This window comes from Neoarius graeffei, chromosome 19, assembly GCF_027579695.1.
Source record: "Neoarius graeffei isolate fNeoGra1 chromosome 19, fNeoGra1.pri, whole genome shotgun sequence".
Classification (NCBI taxonomy): Eukaryota; Metazoa; Chordata; class Actinopteri; order Siluriformes; family Ariidae; genus Neoarius; species Neoarius graeffei.
Window position 1 is genome coordinate 13734475 of NC_083587.1, and position 21325 is coordinate 13755799.

The window sequence follows — 21325 nt, forward strand, 5'->3', positions numbered from 1 at the left end:
TCGTCGATTTCTTGAACCTTTTATTATTGCATGTTTTGTACAATGTTTGGAATAAAAGCATCTGCCAGACATGAATAAATGACTAAATGTAAATGTATTCACATACAAAGACAATCCCTATGCACTTATAAGATCATAAATGAACATAATATATGCATGTTAAAAAAAAAAAAATCACAGTTATTACTGAAAGCTTGTTGACATGGTCTTACACTAGGTGGCATACACATGGTTTTATAAATCTGATTATGATTATTTTTGTTCATGTGGAACCTTTTAAGTTCCATGAAATGTTTATGAACGAGGCCTGAACTGAAAACTTGGAGTGCGACACTACGGACATCAACAAACATTACACATCTTTGGTAGCTTATTAAACATGAATGAAGAAATTAAGGAACGAATCGCATGTATTTATATTTTAACACCATCCATGGCACATAAAATAAACTTCAAGGCTGATGATGGAATGCTAAAGCAAAACTACTAAATATTCCACTGCATTAATGAATAACATTCAGACATTCATCATGAGGTCCCTGTTTCTTCAATAAATAAACTACTCAGAATTTATATAGCATAAATATTTCACACATTCAAAGCGAATAAATATAAATACAGCGACAGTTATTTGTTTTTACTTCTTTGCTTCATACATCGATAAATATAAAACACGGCTTCAATAATAACCCATGGAGCTCTTAAATAGAAACATTAAATGCAGAACCTGATTTAAGTGCAGCGCTAAATTAACACCAAGCTGAACCGCAACAACCACTTTTCAAACCAAACCAAACCACCGGTTTCCCGTTTAAAACAACCACTTTCTCAAAAAAATAAAAACTATATTCTTAAACGTCAGCATGGTTCACTTTTTTTCCAGCCAGAAGCAGTAATGAGCTATTCACAGTCCTGCAACAGTCGACAAATAATCAAGAGTTATAATGCACCCATATGGAAAGCAGGATGAGCTTTAGATGAATATCATGTGATTCTCAGTGGACAGAAGGGGGCGCTGTGTTCATCCTCAACACTGGGTTTAGTATCTGTGACAAGAAAAAAACAAGACCTCTTTGCTTAATGCTAATATGTACAGAGAGCTACATAATGTACACCTACATAAGCCTTTCATGACAACTAGACTCTCAAAGAACAGGTTCCTTTGGGGTTCTCAAAGGTTGTAGAACCTCATCAATGTTTTCCAATCAGAAAGGGTTCCAAGCAGATCAGAAGATAAACCATGTTTTGGTGAAGTTCACATTTCTCTGTACCTTTGTCTGGACGGTCCGTATGAGTCCAGCATCTGGGTGCTTGCATGCTCCAGGTTCCAGCTGCACCTCTGCAGAACTTCCACACACTCAAGCCGAGTCTTCAGACCCAGACGGAACAGTTGTTCCACCTGTCCAACACACACACACAGTGATGTGATCGATGATTTGCAATTGATCGTTGTGAATTTTGGTGATTAGTGGCTGGTCATCTGGAATAATGTTGCATCGAGTGTACAAGCAGAACCTGTGATGTGAGCTGGAGAGCTGTATCGAGTGCAGGACAAAAAGTCACTGCACCTTTTCTAATTAATTCTAATGAAAATAAAAAGACTTTTAGTAATCATAACAATAGCAGCCATACACCAGGCTACCTTTAGGTACTCAATAGCCTTCTGGATGTTCCAGCCATGACTCTGGAGTGCTGTCTGACACTCCTCTACTGTCACTCCATGGACTGCTTCCTGTACCTGCAGATATAAATACCAACCAATCAGCTTCCTTATACCTCACACAGCCAGAATATGTTCTGGAAAGCCAGGATGCTCTTAATGTACCTGTTTCACACTGCTATAAGTGTTGAGTGCTGCTGAGCTCTGAGAGCTGCTGCTGCTGGGGTTGGAGGTGATATTGGGCTTGGTGGCCTGCTGCTGCACCATGGGTCTAACGGTCGCCATGTTGGTCCGTCGCTCTTTGTTTTGCTCGGAATCTTTCACAGACCTGTATCTGTCGAGATATGCTGGCCTCTCAGGAAGCAGGTAGTAGTGAGTGCTGCTGGCCTTGGTGGTGTCGTTCATAATTGGTAGGTTGCAGGGGCTCTTGGCTCGAGTCTGGTCTATATTGGTGGAGGAAGTGGAATTCTGGGAACTGTAGTTGACTCTACTGGGACTAAGCGTGAGCTTTGAAGGGGTAGTGGATGGAGCGTAGGAGTACGATGAAGGGGAGAGGCAAGATCCCAGAGACCCGACACAGCAAAGAATTGGTCTCTGCTGAGTGGAGATCATGGGACTGGGGGATCGCGAGCTGGGTTGGGACATAGCGTGGTCTCTTGGAGGGATCTGAGGAGGCTGAGGTCTCTCCTCATCATCACCCAAAGAGACAGAAAGTCTGGCGCGTGTCCGTCTGGAAGGCCGTGTTGGCGGGATAGGAAGCCTGGGTGGGATCTGGGGCTTGTCCTCACAGGATGGCAGGATGATTTGGCGGTGTGGTAAGAGGGGTGATGAGGGCATTGATTGCACCGCCGCTGGCACACGCAACTTCGCCATGACCTCCCTCTGTAACTCCTTGAAGATGTCAGCTGATTGCGAGGTGGACCTGTTCTCCGAAGCAGGTTTAGATGGAAGGAACAGATCGTCTTCCACTTTGCACTTGGGATCGAAATCTCCTTCAACACTGTCATAATATTGCTGGCCTGGATTGTCAGTCTTCACAGCATTTATGGAGCGGACCTCCACGTCCTCCTGCTCCTCACACTCTAAAGCCACTTCGTCATATGCAGGGAGAGAAGGCAGTGGCCGGGAGTCCCAGTCCACCACGGGGGTTGGGTGGAGAGGGTTCGGCAAACTGCGGTATGGGCTTGGTGGAGGGCCAGAATCCAGGATGGAGGCTTCAGATAGAATGGATTTGGGGGCGGGAGTCTCCGTAATGGGGGAAGGCGATGTGGAGCTGAAACTATCATCTCCAAAGTCGATAAGCGAGACCTCACTGAGGTGATCTGCTGGGTCTGAGTTCTCCCATGGACGAAGGCGTAGCCCGAGGTATGATGGTGCTTTCAGAGCAAACTTCTTCAACCCGGTGACTATCAGATCATCGTCGTCATCATCATTGTCATCAATCACGGAGTCATAGAAAGGCTCTGAGAATGTGAAAGCAAACCGGAGCTGATCAGCAAAGGAGGAACAGATGTTCAGCTTGAATTAAATTCAAACATTCAGAGTATACAGTATACAAAGGTAAAAAAAATCCACAATGTTAAAAAAAAGCCCCGGTTCTATTTGATCCCAGAGGCAAGATCCCAAAATATTACATGTCAGCATATCAAAACACACTTCCAAAACCTTTTGGCTAAATGACTTGTGTATACCCAATATATATGAAGTGAAGTGAAGTCAAGTGTGTTAGAGGCTGAAAACAGAAAAACTTCTGTTTTTCAAAAACGGCAGAAGTTCATGAGGATGTCAGGTCGCTGGCGAAAGTGTAAAAACAAGCTCCTTTGTTTTATGCAATGCACAGTGAAAGAGGACGAGATTGGAGATGGTTCTTACTCTTTAGAAGAATGGCTGGCTGAGGAGGACGAGGAGGAGGTTGCTCTGAGGGACCAGGGTGGAGAAAAGACAATCAGAGAGTTTAGAAATTAATTAACATATGCTAGAAAATGAGAAGGAAGATAACAATATTCAAAGGTAATATTAATTTCTTAAAGTACAACAGCAGGACCCTCTAACTTTGTTTTGGTCACTCACTTTTGGAGCGGTTTGGTAATTTAGTGGGTCTGTCAGCATTTGGATCCATCCCAAGAACATCAGGGGGGTCCATAGGGTTCCCCAGGTATATACTACATCCAGAAAGTAAAAGCACAGCATGAGTTCAACCTCACAGAGAAATACAATGCTACGCTGCCCCCTAGTGGTGACAAACAGACCATCTCATCTCATTATCTCTAGCCGCTTTATCCTGTTCTACAGGGTCGCAGGCAAGCTGGAGCCTATCCCAGCTGACTACGGGCGAAAGGCGGGGTACACCCTGGACAAGTCGCCAGGTCATCACAGGGCTGCACATAGACACAGACAACCATTCACACTCACATTCACACCTACGGTCAATTTAGAGTCACCAGTTAACCTAACCTGCATGTCTTTGGACTGTGGGGGAAACCGGAGCACCCGGAGGAAACCCACGCGGACACGGGGAGAACATGCAAACTCCACACAGAAAGGCCCTCGCCGGCCACGGGGCTCGAACCCGGACCTCTTGCTGTGAGGCGACAGCGCTAACCACTACACCACCGTGCCGCCCACAAACAGACCATTGTGTACAAATACTTAGAAAAATGGAGAATTTTCAGTGTCTGAACCATCAAAAGACTGGATTTCTTACTCATCGATTTTATCAGGAGCGCCCCAACTGCGGTGAGGGTCGGTGTCTCCGTGACCCGTGTGGATGAAGCTGTGTTTAAGAGGCCTGCTGATGTCATGGGCAGAAAGGCCAGCTACAGACGTCACCACGTTCCTGGGAAACTGACCCACCTTCAGAGTTTGTCGGTTCTGACCTCGCCACCAGTAGTTCTCCGCTCTAAACAGATTTTAGTCCAAATTCTAAATTTCATATCATGATACCTGAAAGCATTTTCACAGCTCATAACACATCGTGATATTTAACACAGTGGTAGTTGCTTTAAAAAAAAAAAAACTAGAAATAATTGTATGTATATGATTTTTATTTATTTATTTCATTAATTAATTTTGTAAAGGCCATCACACGATCTTTAGTAAAACTATAATTAAATGACATAAATTTGGGGAAATTCAATTACTGTCAATATCACTCAGGATTGTATTGGACAACTAATCAGATTATAGAATTAGGACCTTATGATTAATTCAAAATTTTCATCTATTGATGCATTTATTTAATTTTCTACATAATATTGAAAAATAAAATTATGGATTTTTTTGTACAGTTTTTGTAGCAATAAAACAAAATCAGGCTAATGAGGTGAACATCTGCATAAATTAATTATTCAACAAGTAAAAAGACAATAAATTAAACAACGAGTGTGAAAACATAAAATCAGCTGTTTTAAATGAGTCATAATAAAGTTATGTAAGAAAAGATTTGACTCCTTGGGATAATAAAGTGTGTTGGACAATAATATATATTGTATCATCACATGATCATTCTCGAAGCTTAATCATCTCAATGTGTTAATTAATTAGCAAGTACAGTATTAATAAAATAATGTAATAATGCATTAATTTTTAATGATGCATTTATTAAATATGTGATAATTACTTACATAAAGGTTTCTATCACTTCATATTCATTAAAATAATTGAAACCATTCTTAATTTTTTTATTTTATGCTTTGAGGAAAAAATGTGTAAAGTGTCAACTGGACGTTTTTGACTCCAAAAAATGTGATTACGTGACCTGCCCTCGATGATGGTGATGACGTCATTGGCATGGATCTTCAGTTTGTCTGGTTCATCAAAGTCCTGCAGTGCTCTCATGTCTGTCGGCATCGTCTGCAGAGGCAAGATATCCGTGTGTATAAAATACATTCACCAATAATCCAAATTATTCAAATGTTCATGTAAACTATCATATTGGATTTTCAGATTTCAATTAATCTGATTAAACATCTGGACTTTATTAAATATTCATACTCATTATTATTAGCAGTAGGATACTGTTGATTTGAAATATTTTTCTTTTACATTAATAATTGAATTGAACGACTCTGACCTCCACGAGGAAGTCTCTCAAAGCCACGAACGTCGGTCTGTCCTCGGGTTTTGGAGACCAACTCTGCAGCATGACGTTGTAGATATCCTGAGGACAGTCCTCGGGTTTAACCAGCCTCTCGCCCTCCTTATCGATCTTATGGAGGATCTGAGGAAGAAGTGTTCAGCATGAGCTTCTGCACGTCGTAGAGTTTATAGATTTTCTATAACAGCAGATGCAAATCACAGGTTTATATTAATGCTCTCGTTCTGATACTAAATCATATATGTTTATGTTTCTATAGTAACCGCTCATTCACAGGGACTTGTACAGCAAATGCTCCATGTAAATGGTTTAAAAATCGTTGACGGCGAAGTTTTCTGAAAGTAAAGAGAGGTTTATTTCACATTTGTGGAAGGATCTGACAACCTCCAGCGTCCGAGGTGAAGCTGTAACTTGAAGTGAGAACACTAATTCACTTTTTCATGAATGTTTCACAATAAACGTGAATAAACTATAACATTTGTGGTAAATTGCTGTGGTATAAGAGGAATAAAACATGCTGTTGTAGGAAAGTACCGTTGCCACTTCAGGTGGTAGCAGTAACTCCGCCCATCAGTATTTTACTATAATACCAACACACACTGTGTTTATTCCTTACTGAAATATCGTCTCATGTACAGTGAGCTAAGCATGTACCTGGCTGCCATTGAGACCGAGCCATGGCTCCTGGCCGTGACTGAACATCTCCCACAGTGTCACACCAAACATCCAGGTATCACTGGCATGAGAGAAGGTTCTGGTCTTCAGGCTCTCTGGTGCACACCTGAGAAAGCACACAGCACATGTGAGAGAATCGACAAGAGAGAGATAAAAAGAAACCTATCTCTCTAAAACTCCTTACCAGGCAAACGGAACTTTGTGGTGCTCCTGCATAACGTAATGGTCGTCGTTTTTGGGCAGCGCCCGCATCAGGCCGAAGTCTCCAATCTTGACGAGGTCATTGGAGGCAAGCAGGATGTTTCGAGCGGCCAGGTCTCGGTGGATGAAACGCCGTGACTCGAGGTACGCCATCCCACACGCAATCTGCACAGTGTAGCGGCACAGCACCGAGATCAGGATGTGACCCTGTCGCTTCCTTAACCGGTCCAACAGAGAGCCAAGTGGAGCCAGCTCCGTCACCTACACACACACACACACGCGTAAATGTTTTCATAGTCATACCAAACTAAAAATTCATGCATATGTTGATAAAGACCAATCAGTTGTAAATTACCAAGTGTATTCTTCATAGCTTAATTACATTAACCACGCCCACAGTAGCAGTGTGCGAAAAATTAAGTACACCCTTACTACTTCCATAGAAATTATGAAGCCAATTAGCAGCCAGGTGTTGCTGATCAAATGAATTTGATTAATTGATCATCAGCAAGTGTGGCCACCTCTTAAAAATCAGAAGTTTTGGCAGTTTGCTGGTGTGGAGCACTCAGGTGTGTGTTAACACAATGCCAAGGAGGAAAGACATCAGCAATGATCTTAGAGAAGCAACTGTTGCTGCACATCAATCTGGGAAGGGTTATAAGGCCATTTCCAAACAATTTGAAATCCATCATTCTACTGTGAGAAAGATTATTCAGAAGTGGAAAACATTCAAGACAGTTAGCAATCTTCCCAGGAGTGGACGTCCCAGCAAATTTACTCCAAGGTCAGACCATGCAATATTCAAAGAAATTGCAAAAAAAACAAGAACTATATCTAGGACTCTACAGGCCACAGTTAGCATGTTAAATGTTAAAGTTCATGACAGTCCAATTAGAAAAAGATTGCACAAGTATGGCTTGTTTGGAAGGGTTGCCAGAAGAATGCCAGTGTGCCAATGACATGGCCTCTTCTATCTAAAAAGAACATGGCAGCATGGCTTAGGTTTGCAAAGATACATCTGAACAAACCACAAGCCTTCTGGAACAATGTCCTTTGGCCAGATGAGACCAAAGTGGAAATGTTTGGCCATAATGCACAGTGGTTTGGCAAAAACCAAACATAGCATATCAGCACAAACACCTCATACCAACCATCAAGTACGGTGGTGGAGGGGTGATGATTTTGGGCTTGTTTTGCAGCCACAGGGCCTGGGCACCTTGCAGTCATTGAGTCAACCATGAACTCCTCTGTATACCAAAGTATTTTAGAGGCAAACGTGAGGCCATCTGTCCAACAGCTAAAGCTTGGCCGCAATTGGGTCATGCAACAGGACAATGATCCCAAGCACACCAGCAAATCTACAGCAGAATGGCTGAAAAAGAAAAGATTCAAGGTGTTGGAATGGCCAAATCAAAGTCCAGACCTCAACACAATTCAAATGCTGTGGTGGGACCTTAAGAGAGCTGTGCATAAACAAATGCCCTCAAACATAAATGAACTGAAGCAATGCTGTAAAGAAGAGTGGGCCAAAATTCCTCCACAACAATGTGAGAGACTGATAAAATCATCCAGAAAACGATTGCTTCAAGTGATTGCTGCAAAAGGTGGTTCTACAAGCTATTGAATCATGGGGTGTACTTACTTTTTCACACATGGATTTTGCATTTTCACTTAATTTTTGTTAAATAAATAATGACATGGTGGAATCTGTTGTGTGTTGTGCCACACCTGAGGTTAGATTTGCATAATTTTAGGACCTGGTAAGGATCAGATGATTTTTTTATGTCATGTCTTGATTGGTAAACCCATATAACTGGAAGAGAGTATACTTTCTTTTTCACATGACTGTAATTTTATTTGCATAATTTTGGAGTCATTAATATGAAATGACATAACAGTTTTCACAAAACGTTCATTAAATAGCTCCAGTGGTAATTCTATAGTGTTGTGTATTTAACACACTAATAAACAGGTCAGAGGTCAGAGTCTGATCTTTGGTCCTCACCATCTTCATGGGGTGTGTCAGGATGACGCCGTACAAGCGGATGAGGTTCTGATGGTTCAGGGAGTGCATGGCGTTCACCTCACGGATGAAATCATCCAGACCTTCTGTCTGATCCAGTAAATCTGACTTCAGGCACTTTACAGCAACATTCAACTGTAATCTCACACACACACACACACACACACACACACACACAATGATTTTATGACCTTGATATAACTGTTAATGCCTACACAAAAAAACATGTGTGTGTGAGAGAGACCCCTCACCACTCGTCCAGATGGAGCATGCCACTCCGCTTTCTTCACCACGCCGAATGATCCGTCTCCAAGTTTCTCCAATAGCGTCAGGTCTCGGTCACTGATCAGACAGGTCAGAGCTGCCGGCTGGGATTCACCTTGAGGTTCAGCCCGAATGCTGCAGGGCGACAAATCCTCAAACGTCACTCCCGTTTGAGTCTCTGTCTCCGGTCTCTTACCTGTGAAAACCTGCAAGGGGTGGAGACTACACTTTAGGCTCCACCCACCTGTATTTTCACCTCATATAAAAGTAAACTTTTGTACTCAGCTGTGTGTTTATATACAGTGGGGCAAAAAAGTATTTAGTCAGTCACCAATTGTGCAAGTTCTCCCATTTAAAAAGATGAGAGAGGCCTGTAATTTTCATCATAGGTATACCTCAACTATGAGAGACAAAATGAGAAAAAAAAAACCCCAGAAAATCACATTGTCTGATTTTTAAAGAATTTATTTGCAAATTATGGTGGGAAATAAGTATTTGGTCAATAACAAAAGTTCATCTCAATACTTTGTTATATACCCTTTGTTGGCAATGACAGAGGTCAAACATTTTCTGTAAGTCTTCACAAGGTTTTCACACACTGTTGCTGGTATTTTGGCCCATTCCTCCATGCAGATCTCCTCTAGAGCAGTGATGTTTTGGGGCTGTCGCTGGGCAACACGGACTTTCAACTCCCTCCAAAGATTTTCTATGGGGTTGAAATCTGGAGACTGGCTAGGCCACTCCAGAACCTTGAAATGCTTCTTACGAAGCCACTCCTTCGTTGCCCGGGCGGTGTGTTTGGGATCATTGTCATGCTGAAAGACCCAGCCACGTTTTATCTTCAATGCCCTTGCTGATGGAAGGAGGTTTTCACTCAAAATCTCACGATACATGGCCCCATTCATTCTTTCCTTTACACGGATCAGTCGTCCTGGTCCCTTTGCAGAAAAACAGCCCCAAAGCATGATGTTTCCACCCCCATGCTTCACAGTAGGTATGGTGTTCTTTGGATGCAACTCAGCATTCTTTCTCCTCCAAACACGACAAGTTGAGTTTTTACCAAAAAGTTCTATTTTGGTTTCATCTGACCATATGACATTCTCCCAGTTCTCTTCTGGATCATCCAAATGCTCTCTAGCAAACTTCAGACGGGCCTGGACATGTACTGGCTTAAGCAGGGGGACACGTCTGGCACTGCAGGATTTGAGTCCCTGGCAGCGTACTGTGTTACTGGTGGTAGCCTTTGTTACTTTGGTCCCAGCTCTCTGCAGGTCATTCACTAGGTCCCCCCGTGTGGTTCTGGGATTTTTGCTCACCATTCTTGTGATCATTTTGACCCCACGGGGTGAGATCTTGCGTGGAGCCCCAGATCGAGGGAGATTATCAGTGGTCTTGTATGTCTTCCATTTTCTAATAATTGCTCCCACAGTTGATTTCTTCACACCAAGCTGCTTACCTATTGCAGATTCAGTCTTCCCAGCCTGGTGCAGGTCTACAATTTTGTTTCTGGTGTCCTTTGACAGCTCTTTGGTCTTGGCCATAGTGGAGTTTGGAGTGTGACTGTTTGAGGTTGTGGACAGGTGTCTTTTATACTGATAACGAGTTCAAACAGGTGCCATTAATACAGGTAACGAGGGGAGGACAGAGGAGCCTCTTAAAGAAGTTGTTACAGGTCTGTGAGAGCCAGAAATCTTGCTTGTTTGTAGGCGACCAAATACTTATTTTACTGAGGAATTTACCAATTAATTCATTAAAAATCCTACAATGTGATTTCCTGGATTCTTTCCCCCCATTCTGTCTCTCATAGTTGAAGTGTACCTATGATGAAAATTACAGGCCTCTCTCATCTTTTTAAGTGGGAGAACTTGCACAATTGATGGCTGACTAAATACTTTTTTGCCCCACTGTATCTGTGATGATGATGTGTCTCTTTGACTGTGACACGTGAGAACAGTGTACCTTCATCCATGACTTGCGTTTACACATCGCTCTGCGTCTCTTCACTGCCTCCCACAGACGCCGCTGACCTTCACAACACCAGAGAGAGAGAGAGAGAGAGAAGGCATTATATCTGTACATTATACAAGAGCTCACACTGTACCCTGTTATACGCTATTATACATTTTATCTTTAATGGATTTTTTCTTTTGTTTTTCCGACAGTTACAGCACCGCTGTCCCCTTCATGTTTAACATTTCATATGATTTTATTTCTTCAGCATAAACATCCATCCATCCATTATCCATAATGGCTTATCTTGTGCAGGGTCGCAGGCAAGCTGGAGCCTATCCCAGCTGACTATGGGCGAGAGGCCAGATCATCACAGGGCTGACACACAGAGACAAACAACCATTCACACTCATGGTCAATTTAGGCTACGTTTACATTAGACCGTATCTGTCTCGTTTTCTCCGCGGATGCACTGTCCGTTTACATTAAACTGCCTGGAAACGCCGGGAAACAGGAATCCGCCAGCGTCCACGTATTCAATCCAGATCGTGTCAGCTCTGGTGCTGTGTAAACATTCAGAATACGCGGATACGCTGTGCTGAGCTCTAGCTGGCGTCTCATTGGACAACGTCACTGTGACATCCACCTTCCTGATTCGCTGGCGTTGGTCATGTGACGCGACTGCTGAAAAATGTCGCGGACTTCCGCCTTATATCACCTTTCATTAAAGAGTATAAAAGTATGAAAATACTGCAAATACTGATGCAAATACTGCCCATTGTGTAGTTATGATTGTCTTTAGGCTTGCCATCCTTCCACTTGCAAGTGGTAAGTGATATGCGCTGGGATCACACACACAGCGGCTCAGTCCCGAATCACAGCTTGTTCACTTCACTCGCGCGCTCTGTGAGCTGCGCAAGGCCGGAGTGCGCACCCTCCAGAGGGCACTCGCTGTTCAGGGCAGAGTGATTTGGAGCGCAGGATGCCTGCGGAGCCGAGCGTATCCGTGTATTGGTATTGCTGTGTGCACGCAAATCGTGTATTGGTGTTGCTGTGTGCACACTAATCGTTTTAAAAACGTTAATCTGATGATCCGCTGATACGGTCTAATGTAAACATGGGCTTAGAGCCACCAATTAGCCTAACCTGCATGTCTTTGGACTTTGGGGAAATCGGAGCACCCGGAGGAAACCCACGCAGACATGGAGAGAACATGCAAACTCCACACAGAAAAGCTCACTGGTCACTGGGCTCGAACCCAGAACCTTCTTGCAACAGTGCTAACCACTACACCACCGTGCCGCCCCTGTACAGCATACATCTTTAATTTAAAAAAAAAGAAAAAGAAAAAAACACTAGCATTTGGTGCACAAGTTTCAATTTTCTTTGGGTTTTCTGAAATCAACACAGGGTCAAAATTATACATACAGCACACCTAATATTTGGGTAAAATATTCACAAGATTCACTTTGACCAAACATTTTTTGTTTACCATGAACAAGCTTCTGGCAGAATTCTGGTTGGATATTTTACAACATGGTAGAATTGGTAGAGTTCAATTACATTTGTTTTTTTCTTGGCATGGATTCGACTTATAAGCACGGTCCAGATATTTTCAATAGGGTTGAAGTCAGGACTTGTTTTAAGCTTAATGTTAGCCTGCTTTATCCTCCACAACCAGCTCTGATGCATGTTTGGATTCATTGTCCTGTTGTAAGTCCCAAGTCGTGTTCAAGTTTATGATGGTTTATGCTGAAGAATTCTGATGTAGTCCTCCTCCTTCATTATTCCATCCACTTTGTGCAATGAACCAGTTCCACTGGCAGTAAAACAGCCCCAGAGCATAATGATCCTACCACCACCACCAGCTGGTACAGTGTCCCTCTGTACATGGTGGTCATTCTGGCCAAACAACTCAATCTTTGTCTCATCTTTGTCTCATGTTTGATCATACGGCTTTCCTCCAGAAGGCTTTTTCTTTGTCTGTGTGGTCAGCTTCAAACTTTAGTTAAGCTTGAAGGTGTCAATTTTGGAGCAGGAGGTTATTTTTTGGATAGCAGCCTCTTAGTCCATGGTGATCTGAACTGTAGACAGTGATCCATCAGCTTCCAGTTCATGGCAGGGCTGTGCCATGGTGGTTCCCAGGTTGCTCCTGACCATCCAAACCAATTTCCTTTCAGCTGAGGGTGACAGTTTGGGTTTTCTTGAAGCAAAGTAGCTTGGCAAAGTGACTACACCTCACAATAATTTGCATACAATTGTTTGAACTGATCTTGGAATTTGCAGTTGTTTAGAAATGACTCCAAGAGACACTCCGAAGTTGTGTACATCTGCGATCCTCTTTCTCAGATCTGCACTGAGCTTCTTGGACTTTCCCATTGTATTGTGTGTTGGTCAATCCAATGAGTGCTGTAAACAAACCCTTTTTATGAAGGCACAGAGAAGCTACCAGCTGTAGTCAATCATGAGCACTAAGAGGAAGTTAAGAGACCTCGGCCTTGGCAAGATAAGAGACATTTTGGAAGTTTCAGCACCTCCGAATTAATAATCTAAGTGAGCGCATGCAAATTTTTGACCCTGTATGTATAATTTTGACCCTGTGTTGAGTTCAGAAAACCCAAAGAAAATTAAAACTTATGCACCAAATTCTAGTTGTTGTTTTTTTTATTCAAGATGCATGCTGTACAATCATTCTGCCACAGAAAAATAACAGTTTAAAGAAATTAGTGAAAGCCCAAATATTGCCATGACATTCATATCCAAGATGACATTCATGTCACTGTATGTAAACTTCTGATCACAACTGTACATCTACATCACAGTCACAGCCACCCAAAATGTTTCTGACCCTCTGATAGAACCCTGAAATGTTCTATGTAGAACCCTAAAAGCCAGAAGCTCAGAACTTGTAACTCTCCCATTAACTTGTGGAATCTTTTTTTTTTTCAAACATTGTATTTCTGAGACTTTATAGTGAAGGAAAAATCCTTTTACACTCAAGGCTGTATTTCATATACAAGAATGTAAAATGAACAGTTTTGTAAAACGAACCTGAACGCAGCAGACTGAAATGACTCATAACTGAATCTGCTGCAATGCTGAATGATTCATGTTTGCTTGTTAAATCTCTTTGTGTTGGAGGCTGAGCACCTGTGAGTAGGAAGCATGTGATGTGTGCCCACCTGGCCGCCCCATGCCGATCTTCTCCAGGTCTTCGGTCTTCACGTAGTCGAAGTGAGAGAGCCGAGTGACATTGAGCTCATCTCGGATTCGCAGGAAATACTGCTGCAGCTGCACGTCTGTGAGCAGTTCCATGAGCCACTCCGTTCCCTCGTCTGACTGCATGTCTGCTCTACACACACACACACACACACACACACACACACACACACACAAAGGGTATGGATACCTCATGATTCAGTGTCAATCCAAAATACACCAAATGAACCCTCATGCTTTACACATCACTGGTTATTAACAGATACTCCACTGACAACTGGAAATAAACATGGATGTTGTGTGACAGCATCTAAAATTGTTTATTCTCTTTTTTATTCATTTTATTCTTGGGAAATAATTACCTGAAAATAATCTCCCTACTACAATAGATATGATTTTCCTATTATTCTTCTTTAATAAGAGTGCTTTGAGAGCATAATATCCCTCGCTGGCAACTCTGCCATAACTCTGGTAAAATGCGACTGAATTAAACACAATTACAATATGTGTATTAGCAAAATATAACAAAGAATCTTGTCAAGTTTGGTGAAATTCCTCCAAAAATTGTGAGAGGAGTTGTGTGGCAGCGGGGGCGTGGCCAAGCGGTGGTCTGTGAATGGAGGGCGGAGTCAGGGAAGGTAAGTGGCAGAATCACTGCACCTGACGTGAATTAACCTGTGTTTGTGTGTCTCCCCCAGTGACCGCGCCCTTTAAAAGGAGAGAGAGAGCAGAGAAAGGGAGCTCTACCCCAACCTGGATGCTTGTGTGCATGTGTGAGAGTGAATATAAAAGCTGAAAAGCTAAATAAAAGAGTTTTTGAGAACTCAGTTCTGGCCTGCCGTGCTTCTGTGCTCCACCCACCTAGAACTCTTGTTACAAGTTGATTTCAGAAGATGAGTACCCTTTCTAGGACGGACGGACGGATGGACATCGCCACGACATAATCCCCCTTCGGGCCATTCAGCCAGCGGGGGATAAAAATTGTGAGGGAAGTTGATTTCAGAAAGCAAGCACACCTTGATGAAATTGCCAAGTTACAAGTTTGTTAATAATCAAGGGCATAACTCTGGAAAAATCTGCACAAATTAAACGAAATTTCAATATGCGTATAACTGTCATATAACAAAGCCTGTGAAATTCCTCCACAAATTGTGAGAGGAGTTGATTTCAGAAGAACGTACACCCTCATGAAATTCTCAAAGTACAAGTTATTTAATCAAGGGTCAAAACTCTGGTGAAATTTTCACAAACGAAATTAAATCGCAATATGCGTATAACAAGGCCTTTTGCCAAGCTTCGAGAAATTCATCCAAAAGTTGTGAGAGGAGTTGGTGTCATAAGGCAAGCACACCTTCATGAAATTGTGAAAGTACAAGGTTGTTAATCAAGGGCTGTAACTCTGGTAAAATGCGACCGAATTGAACAAAATAATATGCATACTACCGTCATATACCAAGGCCTTTTGCCAAGTTTCGTGAAATTCCTCCAAAAATTGTGAGTGGAGTTGATGTCAGAAGGAAAACACACTCATGAAATTGTCAAAGTATAATTTTGTTAATCAAGGGCTGTAACTCTGGTAAAATGTGACCCAATTGAACAATATTACAATATGCGTATAACAAAGAATCCTGTCAAGTTTCGTGAAATTCCTCCAAAAATTGTGAGAGGAGTTGATTTCAGAAGGTGAGCACCCTTCCCGGGACAGATGGATGGCCATCGCCACGACATAATCCCCCTTCGGGCCTTTCGGCCAGCAGGGGATAAAAATTGAGTTGATGTTAATTTCTCATCTCATCTCATTATCTCTAGCCGCTTTATCCTTCTACAGGGTCGCAGGCAAGCTGGAGCCTATCCCAGCTGACTACGGGCGAAAGGCGGGGTACACCCTGGACAAGTCGCCAGGTCATCACAGGGCTGACACATAGACACAGACAACCATTCACACTCACATTCACACCTACGGTCAATTTAGAGTCACCAGTTAACCTAACCTGCATGTCTTTGGACTGTGGGGGAAACCGGAGCACCCGGAGGAAACCCACGCGGACACGGGGAGAACATGCAAACTCCACACAGAAAGGCCCTTGCCGGCCCCGGGGCTCGAACCCAGGACCTTCTTGCTGTGAGGCGACAGCGCTAACCACTACACCACCGTGCCGCCTGATGTTAATTTTTTTGAATTATTCATGAATAAAAATAATGAAATTAAATTACATTCTACAGGAAGCAAGGCATTAAATATTATTATTATTATTCATCTCATTATCTCTAGCCGCTTTATCCTGTTCTACAGGGTCGCAGGCAAGCTGGAGCCTATCCCAGCTGACTACGGGCGAAAGGCGGGGAACACCCTGGACAAGTCGCCAGGTCATCACAGGGCTGACACATAGACACAGACACCCATTCACACTCACATTCACACCTACGGTCAATTTAGAGTCACCAGTTAACCTAACCTGCATGTCTTTGGACTGTGGGGGAAACCGGAGCACCCAGAGGAAACCCACGCGCACACGGGGAGAACATGCAAACTCCGCACAGAAAGGCCCTCGCCGGCCACAGGGCTCGAACCCGGACCTTCTTGTTGTGAGGCGACAGCGCTAACCACTACACCACCGTGCCGCCCATTATTATTATTATTATTATTATTAAAGAACATAAAATTAAGTACAACTTTATTTGCTTTTCTTTGACCTACATGCTGTATATTTACAGTATATATTTATATAATTTGACCTTGGAGCGATTCTACACCTTTATCATCACCAAAAATGTCAGCATTTAAAAATAAACATGCATATGCAAAGTTTACGTTGAGTTAATTTTGTGACGTCACAAGCTGATCTCATAGCTAGCCCACACTGGTGTATTAAGAAATAGGTGAAAAGCCTGATTTCAATGATTTGACTGAATACATTTGACCCAAACACTTACATCTACAGAATCAGAATCAACATCCAGGCGGAGTTTAAATGTTTAAGCATCACACTGTAGATATTTCAGCCTGTAGATAAACTCGAGCCTTCAGCTTCTCTCTCTCATGCTGACGATAATCTGAGATGCTCGATTCCTCTTTCATTCAATGGAGCGAAAAATAAACCGTGTGCTCCAATTTCATCTCCCATAAGACACGTCCTGGTTTCGCAGTGAACCGCTGAGAACATGCCCACTCCATAACATGCCACAGAGACTTAAAGACACAGCTGTTCCCATGGCAACCTCACATCTTTCCTCAAATCGTCATCCATAAATGAGCATCATCCATCCTCTCAATCTTTCTGTTGCTTTCTTTATTCCTTCGTCTCGTGACACACTGATGAGTCGACTCGCTCATTCTGGCTGAGTCACGACAGGACATGAGGCTCAGCATCGACCTTGATGCGACTCTGATGTACTGTGTACCACTGAAATTCTGAACATAACCAGAGATAATACTGGGCACTGCATCCTCACATAAACACACACACACTCGCAGTTGATCGCATAAAGCTCTGATTAATTATTCACAAGTAAGCAGCAGGAAATATTTATTTATATATTTATCCAACAGAGCTCCTGAGTTCTGGACTCTGATTGGTCAGAAGGATGTTGATTATTTTTCTATGACTACAGCTCTGACAGTTGTGCAGCTGCACATCACAGGTTTATATTAGAATAGAATGCCTTTATTGTCATTGCACAAATGTACAACAAAATTTAGTTTGTCATAGGAGAGCAAAGCCGCTGCGTATGTGTGCACCGCCACTCTTGGGCACTTCAGCCCAAGGCCATCCCATGTTAACCTAACCTGCATGTCGTTGGACTGTGGGGGAAACTGGAGCACCCCGAGGAAACCCACGCGGACATGGGGAGAACATGTAAACTCCACACAGAAAGGCCACTGGGCTCGAACCCAGAACCTTCTTGCTGTGAGGTGACAGTGCTAACTACTAGACCACCATGCCACCCTGATATGAATATAATATTCCTTATATTAAAGGAGTCTTCAGCGTCAGAGTTTTGGTCAGAGGTGAAGCTGACATTCTCAATACAGACGAGTGTATACTTTGTGACTGGTCAGGGAACAACTGTTTATAGCTGCTATAACGTCAGTGACAACAGGAACTCACTCATTTCACTGATATTGTAAATAGAAGTGTAGATTGTATATACGGTGGTGTAGTGGTTAGCGCTGTCGCCTCACAGCAAGAAGGTCCGGGTTCGAGCCCCGTGGCCGGCGAGGGCCTTTCTGTGTGGAGTTTGCATGTTCTCCCCGTGTCCGCGTGGGTTTCCTCCGGGTGCTCCGGTTTTCCCCACAGTCCAAAGACATGCAGGTTAGGTTAACTGGTGACTCTAAATTGACCGTAGGTGTGAATGTGAGTGTGAATGGGTGTCTGTGTCTATGTGTCAGCCCTGTGATGACCTGGCGACTTGTCCAGGGTGTACCCCGCCTTTCGCCCGTAGTCACCTGGGATAGGCTCCAGCTTGCCTGCGACCCTGGAGAACAGGATAAAGCGGCTACAGATAATGAGATGAGATAGTAGTATATAAAAAGCACTAGGGTGACCACCTGTCCCGCATAGCGCGTGCGCGTACAGCATTTGAAGCCGAATTTATGCGTCCCGCAAATTCAGAACGTGTCCCGCATAATCGATGCTTGCTGAGGGGGATGTCGCGCTCCCCGGGCCACCCAGGCAGCCAAACGAATATTACGAGTACTTGACATTTCAGCACACCACCGTCGCCACTATAGACTGTAGAACAAAACCACACACACACACACCCCTCACAACTGACTGGTTGTTGTCAACTTTTTGTTGTTGCCATGACACCGCACTCACGTGCACAGACAGTGACGAGGGACACAGGTCCAACGCATGCATTGCTTTCATATTAAAAAATGGAGAAAGGTACCGGGGAGATGGCAGGTGAGGCACCGCCACCTCCAGTTAAAAAGAGAAGGTGTATGTACAGGAAAGAGTGGGAAAATGAATATTTGTGGCTGAAAGGGGTTGAGGGGGATACCGAGAGGGCTTTTTGTGACCTTTGCAAAACATCTTCTTTCTCAATCAGACATGGCGGGGAATACGATGTGAAATGACACAGGCTCGCGGAGACTCACAAGAAACGTGTGCAACAGAAAGAAACGTCTAAATCTATGGATGCTTTCCTACGACCTAAAAACGACTCTCTAGCTGACAAAGTGACTGCGGCAGAGGTGACGAGTGTGTATCACACTGCCCAACACGCAATATCATATCGGGCAGGAGATTGTGGCACAAAGCTGTGGTTGTGAGTTAAGAGACTTTTTTTCTACTGTTTCTGTGGTGCTGAGCCACTACAATTCCTGTTAATCCACTGAAAACCAAATGGAGACTTGTCACTATTCCTGCTGTACTGATGCACTGCAAAGCCTCAGACTCAATATTATATTATGATTGATTTAAAGTGAATAAATTGTAATGGAAAATAAATAAAATTGAGTAGCTTCAGTAAATCATAAGTGGAAGTGTGTCTGTCAAGTCATTCATCTCATCATCTCTAGCCGCTTTATCCTTCTACAGGGTCGCAGGCAAGCTGGAGCCTATCCCAGCTGACTACGGGCGAAAGGCGGGGTACACCCTGGACAAGTCGCCAGGTCATCACAGGGCTGACACATAGACACAGACAACCATTCACACCTACGGTCAATTTAGAGTCACCAGTTAACCTAACCTGCATGTCTTTGGACTGTGGGGGAAACCGGAGCACCCGGAGGAAACCCACGCGGACAACATGCAAACTCCGCACAGAAAGGCCCTCGCCGGCCCCGGGGCTCGAACCCAGGACCTTCTTGCTGTGAGGCGACAGCGCTAACCACTACACCACCGTGCCGCCCTGTCAAGTCATTGAATGGTCAAAATATTATGAATGTTTATTTAAAATAAAAACACATTTGGTGGCCTGTTCATGACCATACATCACCAATAACAGCAGATTAGGGTATTATTGATATACCATGTAAGGTAGTATGTGCTAGAAATGGGTAAACCACTATCTGTGAGTCTTCCAGCGGCTGGCGCGGCGCAGTGGGGGCGGCGTCCCACATTGTCCCTCAAAAACATACCCCTTGTCCCCATGAGCAGGTGGTCACCCTAAAAAGCACCTTTAACATCAGGCGCTATAGACAGGGAAGAGGGTGCCAATACTTTATGCAGAACAACAGATGGGACTCCAGTCAGTAGCTGCAACTACAACTACAAAACGAGCTTGTAAGGGCACCGAATATTCTGGATTTCAGCCGACAACTCACACACACACACACAGGACATGTGTTTGTGTTGTAAGATGGTGTTGGGTCTCTGCAGCGCTTTCAGAGAGAAAGCCGTGTATAACGCGCTCGTGCAGGACTCGCACCTGAGATCCAGCCTGAGGTTCGGATCAGAGATGATGATTCACTGATCAACACACTGATGCTCACAGTAATACACCGGATATCCGCTGGGAATGAAGCCTCCCTGCTGCGTGTGTGTGTGTGTGATCACAGTGGTGATGAAACCTGCTCTTCTCTCTGCAGAACTCACCTGGACCGGATTCAGCACGCGCTCAGCTCGGTCTCGTGAAACCCCCGTTAAAGCCGCCGTTACCGGCCCACAGCGGAGCCGCATGTCAGCTCCGTTCAGCACTGTTTCTGTCGCAGCATCGCGGAGGATTATCCTGCTTTAATTATACAGTACGAACACACACACCTTAAAGACACAGTGCAGTGCTCCAGAGTGTGTTGCCAAATCCACAGATTTCACGTTTATTAATACAGTTACATGACACTGAAATCGGTAATAATTCCACAGGACACGCCATCACCCAGCTGTTCACCCAGCTGTCCTCATGAACTGAACTGGATTTAAAATGTAATGAAATGACGCTAGTAAATTGTACCACAGTGCAGCTGAATTCTCAGATCTGATTGGTCAGAAGGTGTGCGGTGTTTCTGTAGAACAGCAGCTCGGACTGTAATTCCAGCTGGAACACGAACCACAGATTTATATTAGTGCACTTGTTCTAATGTTATCGTTTCCATAGTAACAGCTCTTTCACAGGGACCTGTACAGCGGACGTTCTGCATTATATAAACCTAATAATAAAACAAGTGTTGCCAGGCAAAACAAACCTTGCCTGGAAGCACTTCTGATGAATATGAAGGAAGATATCGCAAAAAAAAAAAAAACATACCCTATGGCCATGGGCATAGCAGACGCGGGGTATGCAGGGGACATGT

General features: G+C 43.6%; 1 protein-coding gene and 1 long non-coding RNA gene across 2 annotated transcripts in view; one reads left to right on the forward strand and one right to left on the reverse strand.

Moving 5' to 3' along the window:
• Positions 1-184: 184 nt before the first annotated feature.
• Positions 185-20773, reverse strand: tnk2a (tyrosine kinase, non-receptor, 2a). The gene is made up of 16 exons (XM_060900812.1): positions 20631-20773; positions 14052-14221; positions 10879-10946; positions 8907-9125; positions 8638-8790; positions 6616-6893; positions 6411-6537; positions 5733-5879; positions 5418-5512; positions 4365-4559; positions 3731-3822; positions 3533-3577; positions 1826-3123; positions 1643-1738; positions 1272-1399; positions 185-1046 (listed from the first exon to the last, which is right to left on the reverse strand). Exons 2-16 carry the CDS (start codon positions 14212-14214, stop codon positions 1040-1042), a joined length of 3111 nt encoding a protein of 1036 aa, XP_060756795.1. The 5' UTR covers positions 14215-14221; positions 20631-20773; the 3' UTR covers positions 185-1039.
• Positions 20593-21325, forward strand: part of LOC132867836 (uncharacterized) — a 35116-nt gene continuing 34383 nt past the window's right edge. The window contains exon 1 of the long non-coding RNA XR_009650782.1: positions 20593-20779. This is a non-coding gene — a long non-coding RNA (uncharacterized LOC132867836). The remainder of the gene's footprint in view (positions 20780-21325) is intronic.

Excerpts from the sequence above, each read along its gene's own strand:
- tnk2a (XM_060900812.1), bottom strand. The coding sequence starts at position 14,214 with ATGCAGTCAGACGAGGGAACGGAGTGGCTCATGGAACTGCTCACAGAC. Across the intron at positions 6,538-6,615 it reads CACAAAGTTCCGTTTGCCTG|GTGTGCACCAGAGAGCCTGA; the intron begins GTAAGGAGTTTT and ends GTGCTTTCTCAG. Across the intron at positions 5,513-5,732 it reads TGAGAGACTTCCTCGTGGAG|ACGATGCCGACAGACATGAG; the intron begins GTCAGAGTCGTT and ends TTGCCTCTGCAG.